This window comes from Myiozetetes cayanensis, unplaced genomic scaffold (assembly GCF_022539395.1).
Source record: "Myiozetetes cayanensis isolate MyiCay16 unplaced genomic scaffold, myiCay2020 scf2-11, whole genome shotgun sequence".
Classification (NCBI taxonomy): Eukaryota; Metazoa; Chordata; class Aves; order Passeriformes; family Tyrannidae; genus Myiozetetes; species Myiozetetes cayanensis.
The window spans coordinates 61,376,375-61,395,285 of record NW_026087411.1 but is presented as its reverse complement, the minus strand read 5'-3'; the positions used below and the strand labels follow the sequence as shown (position 1 = coordinate 61,395,285).

The window sequence follows — 18,911 nt, the reverse complement described above, 5'->3', positions numbered from 1 at the left end:
CTGTTCTGATCTCTGGAAAGTCTAATAGTTGCAAAATGTCAAGGTCTAAGATTAATCCATAAATACCTACCCAACTAATATGTGTGAATGCAAGGTCTGGGATTCAAAATTACATACTTAACAACTATGTATTAAACTTTACACATCTCATTAAAGGGTTAGCTAAAATACATTCCAATACTTATAATTACTTCATAAAGAAGGGTAAATAAAATATATTACCTCATAAGTCTGGTTAAAGTGTTTTGCATAAACATGCACATATTCATCCCGTCCTACAAAGAATAGGAAATTAAGAAACATTAAGTGATCTTAATATGAAGCAATTAAACACACAGATGGAGAAGACAGGAGTAAGTATTCTTTATATTTACTTCAGCTGTTTTTTTTCTCTTTGGTTCATCTTACTCAAATTCCAGTCCAACCCCACTATGACTGAGTATAAATCATGTAAAAAAAATAAAATCAGACCTCAATCAACCTATATAAATTTCAGTTATAATTAACCCACCATTAAAGTAATTGCAATACTGGATTTCTAGGATGTGAAATTTTACATTCTTTCCTCTGACTTTCCTCTTCTCATTTCAAGTTAAACACCCATAAATCCGAGATTTTGAAATCTGTATAGGATCATAGTGCACTGCATACTTTTTTCTGTTCCAAATACATAAAGCTTTAGAAGATACAATTTACCAACTGAATCTTTTATTGTTTGGGCCAAAAGCATCTCAGCTAAAAAACCCAAACAAACAAAAAAAAGCCACCAACAAACAGAAAATCCCAAACCAAAACAAACAAAAAACTAAAGGGCTCCAAATAGAGTAAGCTGCTGCTATGTTCAAACCAAATATTTCTTCCTACAACGTGTAACTAAAATATGGAGAACTTGGTAGCAGGACATTACATCCTCTACATGAATTCAAGAACATCTAGATAAACTCATGATGGAAAAAGTGGAAAAAGGTTATTACATAGAAGTTAACACCTCTAGTTCTAGAAGTCTTAGTCACAAGTTGCTGGGGACTAAGAGAACATTTTGAAGCTAAATCATTATCTATCTGCCTTCCCTGTTATTACATTTTCTCAGACATCTAGTATTAACCATGAACTTGACAAATAACTGGGTTAAATGACTCCCATCACCATGTTCATATACATACTTAATTGAACTACACATACCATTTACCCCAGATTAAAAAAAAATTAAAATTACATTTGGATACTATAAAAATAAAAAACCCAGCAGGTAACAATTTCAGCATGTCTTTAAAATCATAATTAAAAATAAAAAAATCCAAACAAACCAAAACCAATAAACATTTCTTTATTGGAACTTTATTAATTTCTAAAACAATGTTTTCCAGGGGTTGGCAAGTTAAAGAATCCATCTGAATTAAAAGCTTCTGACTCATGCTCCTGGGATACCCAGTAAGTCTCCAGTACATCTTTGGAATAGGACCTTGAAATAACAGTAGGTCAATTTAAGGTGCTACTTTGCCCAACGCCAACCAGCATTATGGTGTTTGGGCATAGATCTCTGGCAGATATAAGCTGCCACAACAATCACTATACAAGAACCAGTGAATTCAGTTTTATTACTCTAAAGGCCTGCTTGAAAATTTCAGCATGTGTTGATTTACAAAGAGGCTTTTAGTTATCACCATAGCCATCTTCTACACCCATTACGAACAGTAGCAATATCTCCATTCTGAATTAAAGAACATTCAAATCCTTCATGATAGTTACTTTAATAGATAATTTCAAAACCCACACAATCATACAAGGTACCAGTTCTCAGATATAGACTTGCATAATTCCCATATGATAACTGTCAAGATGACGCTGCATAAAAGCTTTTCAGAGAACATAATTTTTCACTTCATCACAGTAGACCCCCTGCATTGAAACTGGCCCTCTCAACTCATGCCAAAATCCAAAATGGTGATTAAAGATTAATTCCAGAACAGACCAGCTTGATAAATGCAGTTATGACTGAGCAGACAAAAGGTCTTCGTACTCTCAGGTGGTAGAGAGATTTCTGTGTAACCCATGGCAAAAATGCCTGCACAGAAAACACTCTGAAAAAAAATAAATCACAATTGTTTGAGTCCTGGCCAATAAACCTTTCAAGCCTTCCTGATAAGAAAAATAAGGCTACTATTCAGATAAAATACTCTAGGAGGTATTTGCTGTAGTCTAGTGGAATAATTATATTTTCAGTTCTGATACTGTCCTTGAAGTAAGAAGAAATCTAATACGCAGAAAGGGAGGTAAAACACAGTATGCACTACATATGGAAGAAAAGGATTAATAGCTTGCAGTGAGGCTAGGGAAGACAGGGAAGGAGAAAGTCACCTTCATAAAGTAGAAAACTGTAACACTGGCTCTTACTGCTGCAGGAGCTTAGAGTCCACTTTCAGGACAGATAGAACAGTATATTCAGATCATCTCCAACTGCTCCAAAGTCCTCCCTCCACAGCTTACTGCTTGGGAACCTCTGTCCTAGGGCTCTAGACTGGGACCAAGGAACATGAAATTCTCCTTTGTGCCTTCTTCCTCTCATCTGTCCTTTCAAGAGCCACTCCTGCTTTTCGGCTAGCCAGCTTTTCAAGTCTCAGTCCAGAATGAGGTTCTCACTCTTGGGAACAAGGCTTACAAAAATAGAAAGAAAAATATTTTTTTTCTTTAAATTCCACTACTCATTTGCCATTTGTGATTTGGTTACGTAATGTTAGCAGTCTGCAAAGAAGAACAGGCAGGGGGCCTGGGGTATTGTTTCAGAGTTAGAAACAACTGAACATGGGAGAAGGTGGACAAAGAGAGGAAGAGAAGAATAAAGAGGAAGAGGAGGATGAAGAGCCACTAGGGGGCATGAAAATGCTTCAGCATTCTGCGCCATTATTCTGCCTATCCTGCACCACAAGGAAAAGCAAACTGTATTTAAAATCATGAAAAATACAATCTTCCCTCAACCAACTAGTTGAACAAAAGCGTTTTCTGCAATTAGTAAAAGCTATGGGCTAAAGCAGCCTTGCAAAAAAATAAAAATAAAAAATATACCAGCATGAAGCTATTCACTTTTTTTTAACTTAAGGATGCCTGTGGACAGAAAACTTTACCTGAAACCACAAAAAGTCTCTCATCTGCAGAAATCTAGAGAGAAGACTAAGACTAAAGAACAGCAAATGCTATTCCATATTTTATTAAAGCTTTATTCAATATAGACTATTAAATCCCACCAAACAGATGGTTTAGGAACTTGTTATCATAAAGAAACTCTCAGTAAAAGATAAATAGCTTGAACTCTCCAAAGGAAATAGAAAGCAACTATGTTTAACTATTCTTGGAGCATTTCTAGTGACTTTTAGACTTTATTTCAATACTAGTCATGAGATCCAGATTCTGTGCAGAGAATTTTCACTGAAGTTAATACCCATACACTTCACTTTGGCCATTATATCTGTTATGGACTCTAATCTTTACAAGAGCCCTCTCTGCCACTGCAGTGGCTCCAAGTAATTTATATAAGCATATGGAGAAAATACTAAATGTAAGGAAGCAGAATCACTGAGATTTACTGAATGCAGAACTCTGAAGGAAAGCCTAGACTGAAGATAAGAAAAGAACTGGCCTTGCTCGGTTTCAGCTCCTTTTCTGTTGCTATAATGCTTAAATAAGCTGAAAATTGCAGATTTAAAAAAAAAAGTCAATTAAAAAAAATCACAGATACATCTATATTTTTAAAATTACCAGTGCTTATAAAACCCAGATGAAAACTCCCTCAAAGCAATTTATATCTATAAAACATGACATCTCCATATTAAGAAAAGATTATCTCTCATGGTGTTCCCCAAAGACAACAAAGTGTCCTATACCCTTTGAAAACTGGACTGTTCTATTTATTTTACCAGGCTCAGAATTTGTGGGGTCTATAACATTTAGTTTCATCAACAGAAAAAAATCATCGTTAAAGATAAATACCAGTTTAACCAGTTTTTGTGTTGGTGCTCATACTGGAATTAAAAGTTTGATTTATATGGATAAATCCTGAAACTGGAAGCGGCCACAGAAAAGCACCAGGATGTCAGTCACCACAACTGCAAACCAGGACTTAAGAGCAGCACAGGAAGAGCCCCTCCTCCAGCAGCTGACAAAGTCCTATTTCACACAGTGCCAGGTACCACATATTAATCCATAAAAAGAACTGCAGCACATGTGAAAGTTGCCAAATGGGTGACATGAGCAAAAAATTGCCATCAAACCCCTAACCTCTTCAACCCCAGAGTTACAAACAAGACTTTCCTGACTCAAGTATAGCACAAGAATTGCACCTGTCCTTCCATTTTATGCAGTTCCAAACATAATTTGACAAAACAGAAACCTTTCTGTAATAGCAGCCATTCCACTTAAATTTCCTTTTTTACTTTAGAGTATATAAAAATTTATTACATGAAACATCAAACTATAGAAGTACTGCTTATCTGACGTGTAAATTCACTATATACTGCTCTGAGAAACTGAAATGACATTTTTAAAAGAAAAGATTAAAAAGAATATGCAGGAATTTACAGTTACGAATCAATTACAATAATACTTACGTCACAGCTTAAAGGGGCTGCTAGCATTTTTTTAACCATTAAAAGCTCCATTCTGTGACATGTAAAATTGCAGCAGAAGTGTAGTGCAACTCCTCTGTCTAAAAAGACTCTCAGAAAGCTCATTTTTCTCCAGAATCATAATGTGCATTAATACTTGCCTGGGAGTTGGATATTTCTTTGACAGCATTCAAATCTGATCCTGAGCAAAAGGTGTTTCCTGCGCCATAGACGATAAGGCCTTTGCCATCCTTCCAGTTTTCCAGTTCAGTTATCCTCTCCTGGAGTTCTACCATCATAGTACCTGACACAAGTGGGGAGAAGCAAAATTTTTAACAGACAATTATTATCACCATCATGTTTTGTGTTACATTTTCCACCAACAAAACCAAATCAGAGTTAATAAGTGATAGGTTTAAAATCACATGGGGAAGTATCGTTCTAAGTCCCGCACACAAGCACTGACATACATTTTTTTCTTCTAGGATGCACTCCCTGAAATTCTGAAGGATATTCTGCATGAAGGGTATTTCTGTTCCACTCAAAAAAAACCTTAAAAAAAAAAAGCAAAATCAAAACAAACAAGCAAACAAAAATACCCCTATTTTATTTATTCCTGTTTGCAATTGCATACGTTCCAGACACATGAATTTATTACTTTCCATCCAAATCTGTCCAGCTAGTCATTTTGAAGTTTCTGCCATTTCCCCCTGCTCAAAGAATTGGCAGCAAAAAGAAAAGAACCATGTGCAAGGTGGGTTCAAGGCATAACCAGTTAACATTAACAAAGATTCCTAAAAAAAGGCCAAAGACCAAACTGTGTTGGAGGCCAAAGACATTTAGAAGTATCCACCCAAAAGAAAATAAAGATATATTTGAAAATAGGAGCAAAGTGTCTCTTAGATTAAAAAAAAAATAAATAAATTTTTTTTATAACATCTTTCACTCCCTTCCCGGAACCTTTATAGAAAGGCTCCCTTTACAAAGTATGTCATTGTACTAGCTTTTTATTTCTAGCTTCAACACCATATTCTTACATACTTATTCACTTAAGTACCCTTCCTGACACGGAACTCTACAAACTCCTGTTCCTAAAGCTCATCCTAGACTGCAGCATCTTCCACATCAATGGAGCTTACCCTACATTAACTTAAAGCTCTTCCTCTCTAAAGGCCTATGACTCTGTCCAGTTATATTCTTAAGAGAAAACATTTACAGAAACTAATTTCAGAAAGCAAGCTACATACAGGCTGATGACACTCAGCTTTACCCTCCTTTGACAAGAATTTAGATGGACAGGCCTACCTTCTTCAGATAAAAATGTGCTTTAGATTAATACTATCAAGAGCTCTCCTCTGCCAAGAATGTTGTTTTTTTAACTCTACACCTGCATGCACAGGACTCATCCTGTTCTGAAATTGCCTGTTAGCAGCCAATCCATGGGAGATTTATTTTTCCTTCCTGTTTGTTTTTCTTGCACTTCCTTATGAAGTAAGCTTCCCAGCACCATATCAAGAATGAACACTTAGTCAAGCACTTCTCCCTTAGGCTTGGTCTCAGCCACTGAAATAGCACATTTTGACAATGTTTCTGAGGAGGCCAATAATTAAGTGGACATCACATATTATATATCAGAATGACACTGGATTGTTTTTTTTACCCACTACCAAATCCAGACTGTGATGCTCTAACAAATCCCTGCAGTTTTGCCAGTTCCTTTCCCTTCTGTATTTATAATTTGGCCATGCTTTTCGTGTGCAGCACATTACATTTGCTTTCATTGAATTTCACCTTGTTTATCTTGAGCTCTTTGTAGCAAGATCACTTTAAATGCTCATACCTCTGCTGCAAAGAATAATCTTGCAAGTGTGAGAGACTAAAATGTTCATGATTTAAACATTGTTAAGAAGGGCTTTTGCCCACTGTAGCAAACTGCAAAGATGACCATCTAAACCCACTTCCCAGGGATTTCAGGGAATTGGACTGTGAATTAACCCATCTGATAGGAACCTGAGGTAAGAGAAAGGTGGTCCAAATCTTCCCAGGTCTGAGAAGAAGTAAACTCAGCAGCTGTGTTGAAAATCAGCTCTTGGGGGGAGGAGGAGAATTTTTGGGTCTGTGATGGCGACACCTCTCCTCCTTATGAGAGAGGGAGTAAACACCCATCCTCCCTTGCACAAACTGGCTCAGTTGTAAACCTCCCACACAGAGGGGGTATTTTCTACTTAATCTGTCTTTCTGTCAGTCTCTTTCTCTCTCCCCACGCCTTTCTTTTTTCTATTTCTTTTTATCTCTTTCTCTCTACCTCATATTTACTGTTAAATAAAACCTGTACTATTGACTTTGGTATATGGTGTCATCTGCACTTGAATTCGGGCAGAGGCCTCTCTCTAATAATTTTAATAACAGATCTTAACAGCAAGCTCTCCCAGTTTGGGGTGATCTGAAAATTTCAGCACTTCACCTTCTATTTCATCATCTAAACCATGAACAAAAATACTGAGCAGAATTAGGCCTAGATAAGATTTTTGTGGGTCTTCATTTGAAATGTTTTTCCAGACTGATGGTGCACTCAGCAACTTTTCTGCAAATGCTGTTCAAATAGGTGTGCATCAACCCTGCGGATTTCACTTATTGCTTATTTGACAAGTCTTCTTCCTAGAAAGGTATTTGGGCTGGCATCCAAGCTTTGCTAGCATCAAATACAGCATAAACACTGTTTGTGGTTCTCTTAACAGGCAAAGCAGTGAGGTATTGAAGAGTCTTTCCACACAGTATTCCAAGCCAAAAATTTAGTTAACTGAAAAAATGAAGGAACTATATGAGCCCTTTACATGCGTTAGCTCAGAACAAGAGACACTGGCCAGAGCCTGTCCCATTCTCCTGGCACAGAATCCCTTCCATTCCTGTCAACACTGAACTATTATTTTACCAACAGATATAGTCCATGATGTTTGATATAATGATGAGGACACAACACTAAAGCAAATCCTCATTCAGCCAGTCTTGTCTTGTAGTATTTGATACTACTAAGCTCATACTCTATTTAGAAAAATCTACTTGGAATAATAATTTGTTTGCATCTTAACTATAATCTGAGAATAAGTGCTTTAAAGTAAATTCTAGAAAACAAAATTATCATCATTATTATCTAATTCCTACAGGCTGGCTTTCTTCTCTTCTAAATTACATTCAAGTTTAGTTCAGTGATTGATTGGGCTGCCGAAATTGGTTCCACCAGACTTAAACTGACATTATTACCATTTGTTTCCAAAGAGACCATTACAAAGACGTGGCTATCAGATTCCAATTAAGAAGAGAAAAAAGACATAACAACCTCCATATTGCCCATTAGCAATTTGCCAACAATTTTGTTCTGTTTCTGATTTCATGAGTTGCTCAAGCTTAGAATAAACACAATTCCTTTGAGATAAAAAACTGCTGTGCAAAGTAAATGCCTGGAAAATAGAATCTCCCTCAACAGTTTAATTTTGCAGCTTTCTAAAGGAAGAGTACATGTATACATAAATTCACATCTGCCACTATTCAGAAGCTCGGAGTCACAGAATCAACAGAATTTATTCGCAGGGTGGAGCAGGATGGGTCAGTGTATCTACAGGCTCTGGTTGATGAAATCAGCCACGTCCTGCTGGGGCAATTTAGGGGCTGAACATCCCATTCTGCTCCTTGAAGGGTTTTGATGATAGGCAAAAGAAGGAAAATGATCAGGTTCTTGACTGCTCCTCAGCAACTACAGTTTACAGACAGTAATGTTAAAGTGAAATGAAGAGCAAGATAAATTAAGATGCCATACCATTAACTGCAAAGGCCAAGGGACCAGCCTGATTTTGTATCTACTCTCCCTCCTGTTACAACAAAAGCCTCTAGCAGAAGTGTACAGCAGAAAGAAGCAGTATTTGTTGAACTGCCATAGTAAGATTTTCCACAGCAAATTTTTGTGGCTACTACCTAGCAAAGTGGAGTACTGCTCTCTGCAGGGCTCTACACACTGCTGTAAAACAGAACTGCCTGATCCCAGGGCTCATTTGTCATGTGCTAATTAGGGTCTGTCACAAAGACAAAACCATTTATTTCCTCAGCAGTTTTTGTAGGTCCTCTTTGCTACTAGAGCATCTAATTCAAATACACTAACAAGTTACTTTCACTGCAGTTCTATAAGGAGAGAAGAGATTATATTACAGACCGCTAACTGAGCCAGAGAGAAAATATCTGCTAATTTGGGTGCTCGAGATGTGTGATATGATTTCAGTGCATTAACATTATATAGAACATTGTGTAGGCAAAGAACAGCTACCAGTTGCCTAAACGGCAGCTGCACCTGCACCTGCTCAGCACTTCAACCTATCAATTCTGAGCCCCTTCTGTCAAGCACATAGAAAACAGTTGCAAGTTTCTATTAAATTTTAGTTTAAGCAGTTAGGCTTTTATTACACCTGATCTCCATAGCAGACTGGGCTTTATCTGTTCTTTCTCCTTTTGCTATTACATCTCATTGGTCATGCCCCTTTCAACTTCCACAACAAATAAGCTAAGAGCACACAGTCTACAAGGTGCACATTGCACAGTTCTGTTTTGAGTCAAAAATAGAAACCAATCTGTAGTAAAAGAGGAAACTACAATGTCATTATGATTGTGTAACAGCATGAATGCTGACAGGGAGGCATTCAGAAGGACAATCCCTACGCTAACATCTTTAAGCTACAACTTCTCAAGTTAGGTAGTGATTTTATACATGAGCTTTCAAAGGGAAACAAAAAAGAATGCAGACACATCTAGGGGCATTACCACCAATTCTGTTGCTCTGTTAGGTTCCTTTCAGCTAACAATCATTAGTGGAAAGGTAAGCGGCTCTACACTTTGTTAGTGTTCCAAATGTACTTGCTTACAGCAAAGGAGTGGTGAGAACAGGGCGGGAAAACAGAGTAGCAAAAAAGGAATTAACAAGATGACACAAATTTATCCATTTCAAAATATTAAGAGATAAAGACATTCTTAAAGGTTTCTGCACAGCTCCAGCTAAAGCAGATTCAGACCCTGAACCTGTGCCACTCGTGTCTGAAGCGAATAACATAAATTGGAATATTCTAGACAGTTAAGGAGAGACAGCAAATATATTCATCTTGGAGAACAAAAACCTCTCTTACAAAATTAATAAAATAAGGGAATTGGTTTTAATAGATAAGTATTGTCCAGTGTACAAGCATATTAAATAGATCACTGACCCACAGCAGCTGAGAACACCCAGCTCATCTGATCTTTAACCAGTCATCAATATTTAAGACATAAGGCAAATGAAGAAGAAATGGAAGCCAGTTTGGGTGAGTGGAAAAGACCAAACCACAGAAGTTTAAGTTACAGAGAAACAAAGCATATATATATACACACATATATATATACATATATATATAAAGATAGTGTCTTCTCACATCTATAAATATGCCCTCAATGTTTCCAGAGCAGGGATGACAAAATGAGAGGAGATACAAGAAAGAGCACAGTGGCAGAACTGGGTTAACATATAAAAAAAAAGGGAAAGGCATATTCTGTGAAACAGTCCCCATGTCATTAAGAATTTCTTAAGATTCTTATGACATTTATAGTAAAGTTACTACGGAGAAAGTGGACATTTGCTGCACAGTTGAATAAAACTTAAGCATTTATTCTTTTAATTAAGGAATGGTAAGACACAGTGTTTCACTTTCTTTAGGCCAAATGCTAAAATGGGTAACTGAACAAGGGAAAAAGCCAAAACCAACCAGCAATCCCACCAGCTGATTAATACCTGTAAAAGCATTCATTAACTTTGGGTTGTTCAAGGTAAGTATTCCAATGCCATTGTCTTCTTTGGAAAGGTTGATGGATCCACCAGCAAACTGCTGAAGTTTCTTCTTTATCAGTTCTTCCTTATAGCCATGAGCACCACTATACACTGACAACCTTCTCTGCTGTAGAATTCTTCCCTTTGTAGTATGAAGTAAGTTCTTCCACACAGGAAGGGCCATTTCTGGAAATACATGGGGTGGGGGGAAAAAAATCAGGAAATTTCCTTTGAAACCCACTTCAGTTCACTGACAAAGAGGGAAGTAGGACAGCAGAAACTGATATAAAGGTGATGAAATTCTAAAAGTCTACAGAAATCACTGTAGACTGTACTTGCAAAATTGTTAGTTTGAATCTACTCCCACAAAGTTAACAGAAGCAGTTTTATGCACTTGAGTAGTTAAGCCAGAAATTAGCATCTTTTAAAAAGCTTTCATGTAAAAATTACTGAAAAAGTATTTGTGTACAGAACAGGAAAGAGGCTCAAGAACTATAGTAAGACTTTTATGTATTCCGCTAGACCAATTTACTCTGTATTTATCTTCCAAACCCTCCCTCACCCTCCCCCCTCAAAAAATACCAAAATCCCCAAATACTACACCTATGATGAAGAAAAAATCCTATCAAACCCCTAGTTTTCAGGATCTGGATCTCCTGCTTTTCTGTGAGTAACTATTACAGCAAGACCTTCACAAGAGAAATACTTGAGGAACATAAAAATTAAGAGCTGAAGACCATTCCTATATTGAAGTCTGTTTCCTGTCACCTAATTCCATTAACAGTTATCACACTTCATCTTAAAACTACTAGTCTCTAATAGCTATGTGCTTTTCCCAGTCATTCCAGCAGCAGTTTGAATTGATCTCACTGGAGCACCAGATCCTGTGCTGTACTCCAAAGGATGAGAGGTGTACAACTGTATTATGTATGGAGCATTACACTTGCCTTTTATACAGGTACATAATACTGGTAAACTATTTCTATGTACCAGTACACTCATGGCTTATTCCTCTGCTGTCTCCACTCCACAGTGCATGACTATCTATCAGGCAACAACAAGAAAGGAGTTATATTATTCTTGATCTGCATCTCTGCCTTATTTTATTTACTTTGGAAAAGGGTCTACTGGACAAAGGGGTTTACAAGTGATTTGAAAGAAACAGGGTAAAGCTTGACTTGGAAATAGCTGATCTGAAAATAGTCACCTTAGAAGCCACACAGAGTGGGAATCAAACATAGGACATTGAAAAAGGTTTCTTATATTTGAATCTTGCAATTTGCTAGAGTAGTCCTACCTTTTCCCCTTTTTAATATATACAGCCATTCAGAAGACATGGTAGATGCTCACTATTTTCATAACTGGGAAGAGACCTTCTTTGTTTCTTAATCGTTTTTGGCAGAAACAAGATTCTTTCAAAATTGGCATGCAGCTCTTGGAAAGTTTTTCTAAGGTGAACCCACAACACAAACACATTCACTGAGACAGAATTTGGTGCCAGCTATATTTTATGCTCTGTTCAGGGCATCTTACAGCTTGCAGACTCAAATTTTTGAAAGCATTTATTATATAATCATGATCAAGCAGATGCACATTATAAGCTAACTGCATGTGTTTTTTAATGAAAAAAGTGAATGGTCCTGTCAGGTGAACACTTATCACTGGTTATACCATTCTACACTAAACTGGAAAGTGCTTTTGTTGGTGCAGGTGCTCATCAAAATGGAGGAGGAGTTTGCAGAGCAACTAAACTGTGGGATATGAAGGAATATGCAGGAATATCAGGAAATTTTGAAGAGGCCTCTCTGCCAGTAGATTCATACCTGTCCTGCTACATTGCACCCACCAACAGAACACTATGTCACAAGCTCACCACAGAGAAACAAGAAAGGCCTACACAAATCTGCGCATTATAAGGTCATCTACACTGGAATAGCTTAAGGGATGATTTTTTAACATCTGTTGAGACACAAGGTTTTAATCTGTCCCAATCAACTTTTCTAAAGTGAAAACTAATAAAACTAACAAAAATTTAATCAAGTTAAAATCTAATTGAATACAAGATTCATTACTTCATAAATAACATTCCCCAACTACTGCTGCACCCAAACCCTCTCCATCTACGCACATTCTAATACAGTTTGCAACTCTTCAGCCACTACCTTTCAGAGCTTTTAAAAACACTTCTCTTATTAAAATTTTATTTAAAGATTGAAAACAGGTTTCCAAAGCTTATTTCTCAACTAATTGATTCTTTTTATTTTCAGGCTCTTGGAAGGGAGACAGCCTTCCCTTTTCTCTAAAACCTCAGTAGTCGTCCCTCAGCATACACTGATGCAGTAAAACTTTCCATCCAGCTACTGGTTTTAGCTCAGGAGAGAATAAACATTAAATACATGGATAGTGCAGGCTTTCCATGCAAAGCATAGATTGAACAATCTGCTCTCAACTTTTAATGATTACAAAGTGTCCCCAATCCTCATAAGAAAACAGAATTACTGGAATTCTCTAGGAAGCCCCAATGACTGGCTTGAAAGCAAGGAAGGGGGGGAAAAAAAGGCCAGGCCGTTCTGTTAACCTAATTCCTTGCCGACAAACTTTTTCGATGACTTTTATACATTATTAGATTTCTCATGACAAGAAATATACTGAGCAAAACAGACTTAAGATATGGAAATTTTATTCCAACGAAAAAAGAGTCTGTCATTTTCAGCTCCGTGGTTATATGCATTAACAGCTCTTTAATATTATCACTATGGTAATAAAGAGCATCAGCAAGTGCGGGATTAGAAAACAAATTGGACACCACTGCCAGCTGATCATGACTCATGATTAATGACTCATGCAAGGTATTATTGTTGAACTATTTTCTCTAAAACCATCTCTTACAGCACTGGTCAGTACCCAAAACTTTTTAAAATAAAAATTAGATTATTTTAACAGCTCAGTCTGAGAGAGCTAACCACTCAGGAAAAGCATGATATTTAAGCTAGAGCTCTCTCAGATTAAAAGGATTTCTGCTGATCTCTGACAAACAACATCCAAAATTTCAATCAGTACAGAGCACCCGCAATCCACAGCATGACTGAGATTGATTTTTTTGTATTGTAAGTGAAAGCAAGTGAGAGAGACAGATGTTACAGTAACATTTGTAGGACTAGTCAAGAGACATTTATTAACACTAAAATTTTCAGATTTTCAGTTTAACATAATCCCATCTATTTAGATATACTTCTAGAAATGGAGTCTTAGTCTCATTTCAAAAAGTCAGACATGCTATACCCATTAATATCTCTACCACAGACAGATGTTATGCAGAGTTTCCACAGTGAAAATAAAAGATCTGACAATAACAGTGGTCAGTTAGCACCTTTCAAATGTTTTGAGTGCTACAGCTTTATGTATCGCTGGCGACAACTAAGCGTTAAGCCAATAGTGTGGACATCAATAGTTGTTCATTCCACAGTTATTGTACCTCTTACATAAAACAACAGTTTAAATCCCAGTTGACACTCAAATGATTTTACAAACCCTTGCCTGTGGGCTTAGCAGACTGTGGGTTAATATGAGCACTTATGGAATATCAGCACTTCAATACAAAGGAACGACACACATGCAAGAGCGATACATGTACCTAGGTACAATCTATGTACTTTTGTGTAAGCATATGTATCAGAGGCCTTCTGAAAGCCTCTTATAACTGCCTACTTAAAATTCAGACCTCACAATGTTAATAAGAAAAGAGTAATAACAGGGATAACGCCAACATCAATATTACCTGAGTAGACTCTTTGGGAAATTAGTAAGCCCCAACTCTTGAGCAAGCATATTTGCCCTTGCTATTTACCAATACTCTGTTGCAACCCCAATTATTGTCTTAAAACATGCTGTATCAAGCAGTAACCTCCAGCAATGTTGCCAGTTACAACTGCCACTGAGCATAAAGACAGCTGGCCAGAGCAATGGGTAAGGGGTGGAAGTAGCAACTTGCTGGATTGGTAGAAGAACTAAGACAAAACTAGAGACCTGAATGTCAGGAGACCAAAAGAGCATTCGAACTGCCTGCTCAAACAAGAAACACTACACTACAGAGCAAATTAAATCAGAAAGTTAAGATACATGAGCAGGGAAAATCCCAGCTCAAAAATGGTGCCTTAATTACTGACACAAGTCAGGAAAAAAGAAAAGGGGGAGAAAAGATGCAGGGATGCTTTTTCAATACATCAAAGAAATAAGTGTGCCCTTCTATGTGAGGCAGGATGTGACAGGTGTGATGTGCAGATATAGTTACTGCAAAAAAAAAAAAAAAAAGACATCAACAGAATTTCTGGGTTTGGATGAAGTGTAACAGAAATAAAGGGATTCAACAGACAAAATCTACAAAAGAAATCTCAGGGAGGAGAAAATATTCAAAAGGCATAACAAAAACAACTGGAAAGGCACTTTTGTGACACTGCCAAAGGTGTCAAGGGCAGCTGACAGATCAAGAACAGGACAACTTGACTTGATGAAGTCCTCAGGCAGCTGCAATTTCACTGACAAGCACAGAAGTGCGAAGACAGGAAAGAAAGGTCAGAAGATGTGAACTGAAGATGATGATGATTTACAATTCAACCCAGTGCGCGTGTCTTACCAGTCACTTTAGAAGGCATTTATCTGTACTAGAGAGCAGTGACTCCACCACTGTCAGGTGCTTCACCACATCCCTGCAGTGACTGACGAACAAATGGAAAGCAAGTGGCGACCCAGTGCTGAGGATCGGCACAACTGACCCTATAATGTGAAAGCAGATGAAAAAGCAGAGTGATGGAGAACCAAAGCACGAAAAAAGTGTATTTGTGGGGAAAAAAAAAAAAAAAAAGGTTGAAAATGAGTGACAGTCATTAACAATAACTGACTGGAACCTGGGACGATGGGCTGGTGGATGATGGGGGAAGGGGGGTTGGGAAGAAAATAAATTCTAATGTTGGACAAAGAGATGGGATTCAAAACCAGCAAGATCAAAGAGGACCAGTTTGGATGCAAATTAAGACAAGAGCATAGGTCTCATAGTGAAGAGGAATCTCTGTACCCTGTCTTCAGACACAAAAAAGGTGTGTAGGAAGGAGATCTCACTCGCAGGGTTCCTCTGTTGCCAGTTGCTTGTCACCATCCCTCACCTGAAGGTCACAGAGTTCTTCATCTATCTCATCCACTTCTGCATCTCTCTGCTTTCCTTCCATGATGCCCACATTAGGTTAACTTAAACACCTCACCCTACAGGTTCTCCCACTCTCATAATTACCAGATGAAGCAAGATGAGGGCAGTCACCTCTCCAGCTGGCTTTCTTACTGCTGAAACCAAGCAGTGAGCAGATCTTAAGTATGCCAAGGGATCAGCAGCAGAAAGCCTTCTGACAAAACATAACTTACAAGTACAGAAATTAAACAAAGCTGGGGAACTGAGGAATTCTTCCTCCCCAGGAAGGGGACTGATCCCTCATGCCTTTTTGGAAAGGTCATGGCTCTCAAACTTGTTGAACCCTGTTCAAATTTTTAGTACATTGTCTCTGGTACCCACACTCTAGACAAATTGGATGGGATCAACAGTCCCTACAGTTCAGTGAGAAGTTACTTAAAAAAGGCTCTCTTTAGAAATAGCTGGTATTATAAAGGACGACTTTTTATCCTCTATATTACTGTTGAGAGAACAAAAGGTTTGGGCCTCCTAAGTTCTAGACAACAGCATTAGAATCAAAGTTTATCCATCCAGAAGCTGAAAGAACAAGAAGTGAGATGTCCATATTAACTAACTGAAATGGCACCAAATAATGCACATGTGAAATAAACTGTGGGAACAAAAATCTTTCAACACTGTAAATAAAAACTCCTCTTTGTCTGTGGTTTCAGTTCTAAGCTGGCTTACTCTTTACACGTCTTTTCTGCTTTTATCTCTTTTTTCCCTTGTTATTTTCATGATTTCTGAACAGCTCAATTCTGGGGATAGCAAGCTATTTGGTTTTCCAAATTATTTGTTCTTTGTTTAGTTTTGTATTTTTTAATGATCTCTGCAGGGTGGGGTTTAGATGTGAATTGTCTCTCTGTCCCTAAACAATTACATTCTCTTTTATTCGCATTTTAATTATTTTAAGAGTAGCTGAGAAATCACACAGAAACATACCAAAGCCCACAGAAAAATAATGGCATTCAAGGATGCAAAACAGTTGAAAAAAGGAGCCTTTCCATGAATACACAACAGTACCTAAAAACGTTTTATTTTTGTCACATGATGAGTACAAGATTCTGAGTTTCACAGCAGAAGGTGAGAGCAAGAATCTGGTATGTTCTGAAAAAGATACTCAGGCCCTTTATTTTTTAATATTTTGTTAATGTTTTTAATTAAAAAATGTTATTTCTTAATGTTTTGAATCTCTGAAGAGGCTCTCTTTAATCCTGTCAAGAAAGGGCCCTCTGTAACAGTGACAGAAAGCACTTTAAAGTTCACTGCCCGCTAGGTGTGTTTTAGAGTCCTTTAAGACAAGTAGATGCACAACTTCACAGGAGTGGAAACAACCACAACCAACTCACCATTTGCCTTTCAGTCACCAAGTCCTAACCTATAAAAGCATGAATTCAATTCTAGCGGTAATCACAAATAGTGATGCTTTCCCAATGATTAATTTGCTCTGAAAACTGTAAAGAAATTTTGCAGCCAAGAAAGAAATTTTGCAGCCAAGAAGTGCTCAGAATTCCACTTAGTACACTGTTCTTTACTCTTGCTCTCTTTACCACCACCACCACCATCCATAAATGCTCCTGCCAACAGCAACACCAAAACCACATCCTGACATCTGAACCGGCCACGCAGAGTGATTCTCATGCTCCTACTGTAGCAGCATCGGGAACCAGAAGCACACCAGGACTGCCTGTCACTTGCTTTCTTAACTCAAAGCGCTAAATTTCGGGAAGCAAAGGCACCTTCCCTGCATGGTATCACCCTGGGAAAAATGTGAAGGCTTGAGGGGCCGAGAGGTGGAAATTCCTTCCCCAGCAGAGGTTTCTTGCTGCTAACCTTGAGCAATGCCAAAATCCTGACCAGCACTTGTCCTGACAGAGGAAAGCTTTCTTGACGCGGCCTATTTTGGTTTGTTTGTTTGTTTGTTTAAACAAATTTAGTTATTTTAAATCAACCGTCAAGGGAAGCCTCAGTGCCGAGCAGGGCCAAAGGGGCCGGTGATCAAAGTGCGACCCAGGGTGTCTGGGCGGAGGCCGTGGGGGTTCGCAGCACAGCACATTCCCAGGCAGAAGCACCACCGGCCTCCCTCTCCAGCACGGGCACCCAGCGGCACCGCGGGGACGGGGGCAGACCCCGTCCGTCCCGCCGCCGGACCCTGCCCGAGGCCCTGAGCTGCCCCGGCGAACCGCAGGGGCCCCTGTTTCCGCCTGGGGAGCGGAGCCCGCGGGCGGGCACTGACCTGGCTCGGCCAGGCACTGACCTGGCCCCGCCGCTCCCTCCCGGCGCCACCCGAGCAGCGCAGGGCGGGCCGTGCTGCCGGGAAAGCGGCCCGGCCGGGAACCGCCGCCGCCGCGGCCTCTGGGCCGGGCCCGCCGCCGCCCGCCCCTGCCGGGGCTCCCCCCGGGGCCAGCAAAGGGGGTTAAACACCCTACGGAGCCCCAGGGAGTTGGAGGCAGGCTTGGGGTTGGCGGGGTCTGCGTTCTTCCGTGCCAGGTCTGTGGAAGGGTGTCGCCGAGCACTCTGCCTAAATTTAAGCGGTTTCGCCGCATAAGGAGCTTGTTAGCTCCCAAGCTGCTAAACGCTGCGTGAGCAGGTCGTTAGTGTTGTCTGCCTCCTGCACTGGGAGCCTCCATCTCTAAAAACCAAGTTCTGTGTTTCTATCCTATCCAAGTCAGTGTAATTAAAGATCTTTGTTTCTCCCCTGTCTCTGAACAGCGTCTCGCCGCAAGTCGCCGGAGCTGGGACATGGATCTCTGCCGGCAGGATCCAGCCTGGACCGATGGGGCTGCTCGCTGGCCTCCCGCCCCACTCGCCGTGCCAGGTGCTTGCCGCAGGCAGGAGAGGTGTCAGTTCCCTATCCATGTCGCAGTAAAGCGACACTCAGGCTCCCCGTGTTCACGTATATCCATTTTACCTGCCAGCCCAAGTGTGAGCCCCTTCCAGCTGTCGTGTTCCCGGCCGCCGTGCCTCCCCAGCTTCAGGTGCCACTCACCTGCACCCACGCTCCGGCAGCTGGGCCAAAGTGCGGAGCCAGCTGCAACCTACCCTTGCATCAAGCTGTAATTTTGTGTAAACTTGCAGCTGGCATAAAATAGCACTGTCACACACAGCCCTGTCCTCTCCGGCCTTTGTTTTCCCTCCTTGGAAGAACAAATGCTGCCACACCAGCAGCCAGATCAAGGGAAATAAATTGTTTCAATGCAGATCACTTTGTGTATTCAAAGCAATATGCAAATATGAGCCAGTCTTTCTTACACTG

The 18,911-nt window shown here is 39.4% G+C and overlaps 1 protein-coding gene across 4 annotated transcripts in view; it reads right to left on the bottom strand.

The window, feature by feature from the left end:
* Positions 1 to 18,648, bottom strand: part of ECHDC1 (ethylmalonyl-CoA decarboxylase 1) — a 44,439-nt gene extending 25,791 nt beyond the window's left edge. The window contains exons 1-5 of one of the 4 annotated variants that reach the window (XM_050315987.1): positions 18,567 to 18,598; positions 15,071 to 15,210; positions 10,402 to 10,623; positions 4,760 to 4,902; positions 223 to 275 (exon numbers count right to left, since the gene is read on the bottom strand). In XM_050315987.1, the coding sequence (XP_050171944.1) occupies positions 223 to 275; positions 4,760 to 4,902; positions 10,402 to 10,623; positions 15,071 to 15,089 (437 nt within the window). In that variant the 5' untranslated portion in view covers positions 15,090 to 15,210; positions 18,567 to 18,598. Of the gene's footprint in view, positions 1 to 222; positions 276 to 4,759; positions 4,903 to 10,401; positions 10,624 to 15,070; positions 15,211 to 17,891; positions 18,003 to 18,566 lie in introns of those variants that run through there. The other 3 variants (XM_050315988.1, XM_050315990.1, XM_050315989.1) reach the window with 3 other exon arrangements.
* Between the last annotated feature and the right edge of the window lie 263 nt (positions 18,649 to 18,911).